The 3,080-nt window shown below is 30.3% G+C and overlaps 1 protein-coding gene across 1 annotated transcript in view; it reads right to left on the bottom strand.

The window, feature by feature from the left end:
* Positions 1-220: 220 nt before the first annotated feature.
* Positions 221-3,080, bottom strand: part of LOC115889489 (lipase 3-like) — a 37,280-nt gene continuing 34,420 nt past the window's right edge. The window contains exon 7 of the mRNA XM_030909495.1: positions 221-440. Coding sequence (XP_030765355.1) covers positions 249-440 — 192 coding nt within the window. The 3' untranslated portion in view covers positions 221-248. The remainder of the gene's footprint in view (positions 441-3,080) is intronic.

The raw sequence follows: 3,080 nt of genomic DNA on the forward strand, positions 1-3,080 counted from the left end.
ATCTTTATTTTTGAATTCTTTTATTATTATTATTTAGGTATGGTAATTATAATAATTATAGTATACTTTTTTTTTCTTTCTCTTTGTAATTCTATACTTAATTATTGTAATACAATAATTCTTAATAAAGGCATTTAATATTATCATTATTATTTTTTTTTCTCAATGATATGCAATAAATCAAGCATAACTTGTACCGCAAGGTGTAATAAAAAACTCATTTTGTTTAATAAAATTTATTAGGAAATCTAAACATTTCTTTTGCGTAATATTCTGGGTGGGATTTTTCCAGCATCGAAATCTTTAAAAAGTTTCAGGGTGGGTTCGTAAAGCAAGAACGTGGCGTTTTTAGCAAAAATAAAATCCAAGTGGACGAAGCTGGGGCCGACTTCATAATCCAGTATGGTATTGCTCAGCAGTTCTTGCGTTTTCCACATTTCCTGAAACCAATAAGCATTATTAATATTTTTGAAGCAGTAGCGTTGGCAAGATAATATCTAATAAAGGCAGACAGTTATTTGTTGTAACAAATTGTTTACTAAAGACTTACATGTCACTTAACACACTCCTTGTATTTATACAGTAGCAGTGACATTCAAGTATATGTTACAGTAAAAGCCAAAAATCAGTGAATGTTAACAATTACTAGTAAAAGCTAACATTTACTGGGAAAGTAAAAGTTCAACAATTAATTTTGAAACAAACTTTTACTAGTAAATGTTAGCATCACTTGTGAATATTAGTGAATTATAGCATTCAAAATTGCTTCCTTTTTTAAATTCCTTTTAGCAGCTGCCCATAGCTTACTATCCACAATTCAATATCAGATTCGATCCATACAATACCCACCAAGCAAAAAACCTTACATTACATTTGCAACATTGCAGTCAATCCCCAAACAGTTTACTTTGTAATGTTAATGAAACCTTGCTATATACAGAAACATTGTTTTTGAATGGTGATTAAAACGTTTTTTCTGCAACATTGCAACAAAGATTCAAATGAAAGATTCGCGCAAGTTAATAATAATTAATAACATAAGATCGAAAAATATTAAATACATAAGATCGAAAAAAACGGCGTCTAGTTGGCTTTGAAATGAATATCGATGATTTTCTTTTCATAGCCATCGCTGACGCATTTTTTTTTTGATCATACGGTATAAGCTAGAAGTTAGGTTAGGTTAACCCACTTGTTTTTTACATTTTTGCATCGTTTTTGATATCACGTTTTATGCTTTTCGAATGAGATTTTAATGAAAGTAAATGTAAGTATAATTTTATTATCATGTGTGTTTTAACAATGTTTAGCCATGAATAAGTATAAGAAATTTTGTTTAGTTTGTTTATGAGCTAAATTTTGTTTTAGGTTAGCTTTTAACCAACTGATAATTGAAGTAGACAAAACCAGGATACGAGTATATCAATCTAATGATAAAATCACAAATAATATTCAGTATTAATTATTCTCAATAATATTTTTTAATGATGTTTTAATCATTTGAGATTTTTAAAATAAGGATATAAAGGGGCTTCAAAGATTACTGTCACAAGAGGTAAAGCCGGGTCCACATATGTAGCATCTTCGTGTATCATATCTCCGTCGCGTTGCACCAACATGTTTCATGATTGCTAGTTTGGGCCGGGTCCACATATGTAGCATCTTGGTGTATCATATCTCCGTCGCGTTGCACCAACATGTATCATGATCGCTAGTTTGGACGCCGAATAAACGCGATCATATGGTACACCTTTGTGATACCGTATCTGATACATGCCAATCCGAATTTTGGCGCGTATCTTAACACTGCGTATCGGATACACGTATCACGATCTGTCATTTGGACGTGTTTTGATACAGTATAACGATAAAATTGACTTGATACGCCGTGACCCGTCTTGAGGCGGTTTTTCTCCGATCATCAAAGGGGAATCGAGGGTTCCGTCCTGATAATATAAATGAGAATTGATGAACATGATACGACGATACAAGGTGATTTGTTGTACCGTCCACATACACTGATACGCACGCTTGTACACTGATACGTATGAATTTTATAAGTATGGACGCTTACTTTGGCACGATATGCATATTCAGTCAACACAGCCTAAACAAACGTCTATATTTACGATACAAGCTCTTGATACGTGATACATGATCCTGATACAATAGAGTGCTACATATGTGGACCCGGCTTAATATGTACAAGTTACTGATTGTTTTTATTTTTACTACTTTAGAAATGATTGGATATAGATTACAAAACTTTACCGAAGAGGAATTTGAAACCATGAATAAGACAATTCAACATGCGAAGACAAAATGTGAAAGATCCAAAAAATCAATTAAAATATAAGTTTGCCTTTCCTTGTACATATATTTAATGTTATACTTTCCTTTTGTATTTTTGAATAAGAAATATTTAATAATGTTTATACTGTACCTATATATTTTGTATTATTTCAGACATTCAACTTGTTTCGACGTTCAACTTCAGAGGTTGGAGTTGTGTAATTCCTTATTTAATGAGCAGCCGAAAAGATCAGTAAGTTCTCAGTACTTGACAGTATTTTTGATATTTTTGAAACAAGTAAGTGATAAATTTCTAATTTTTATTTGTTTTTTTCAATTTGTTTGAGAAATTCTTGGTAGGGCTATATTTATACCGAGCATTTTTAATTTTTCTAAGTCAATGGATATAGAGATATGCATATTTTTATCAATATTGTTTGTTTTTCGTCAATACAATATTAGTAAGAGTATATTATACCTATCTGAAAGTCTACAATTTAATACCCATTAATGTTTCTGTTGATTATAACCTATTACTGATATATTATTGTTAACCTAAAACTGCTAATGTTCGTAAGGAAAAAACTTTTTCATTAATTGATAAGTAAATATTAAAAAATCATTTCTATGTATACTCTCCGATGAATGAAATGGTTTTTTATTGCGAACATTATCTATTTTTTGCTATATTATTTTGGCAATAAGTCAGTTAATAAGTTATAACAAAATAGAAAGTTTAATGGACAATAAGTTTTGAAACATAGGTACAATATAATTTTACCAATATT

Source organism: Sitophilus oryzae, unplaced genomic scaffold, assembly GCF_002938485.1.
Source record: "Sitophilus oryzae breed Bouriz unplaced genomic scaffold, Soryzae_2.0 scaffold_815_pilon_pilon, whole genome shotgun sequence".
Lineage (NCBI taxonomy): Eukaryota > Metazoa > Arthropoda > Insecta > Coleoptera > Curculionidae > Sitophilus > Sitophilus oryzae.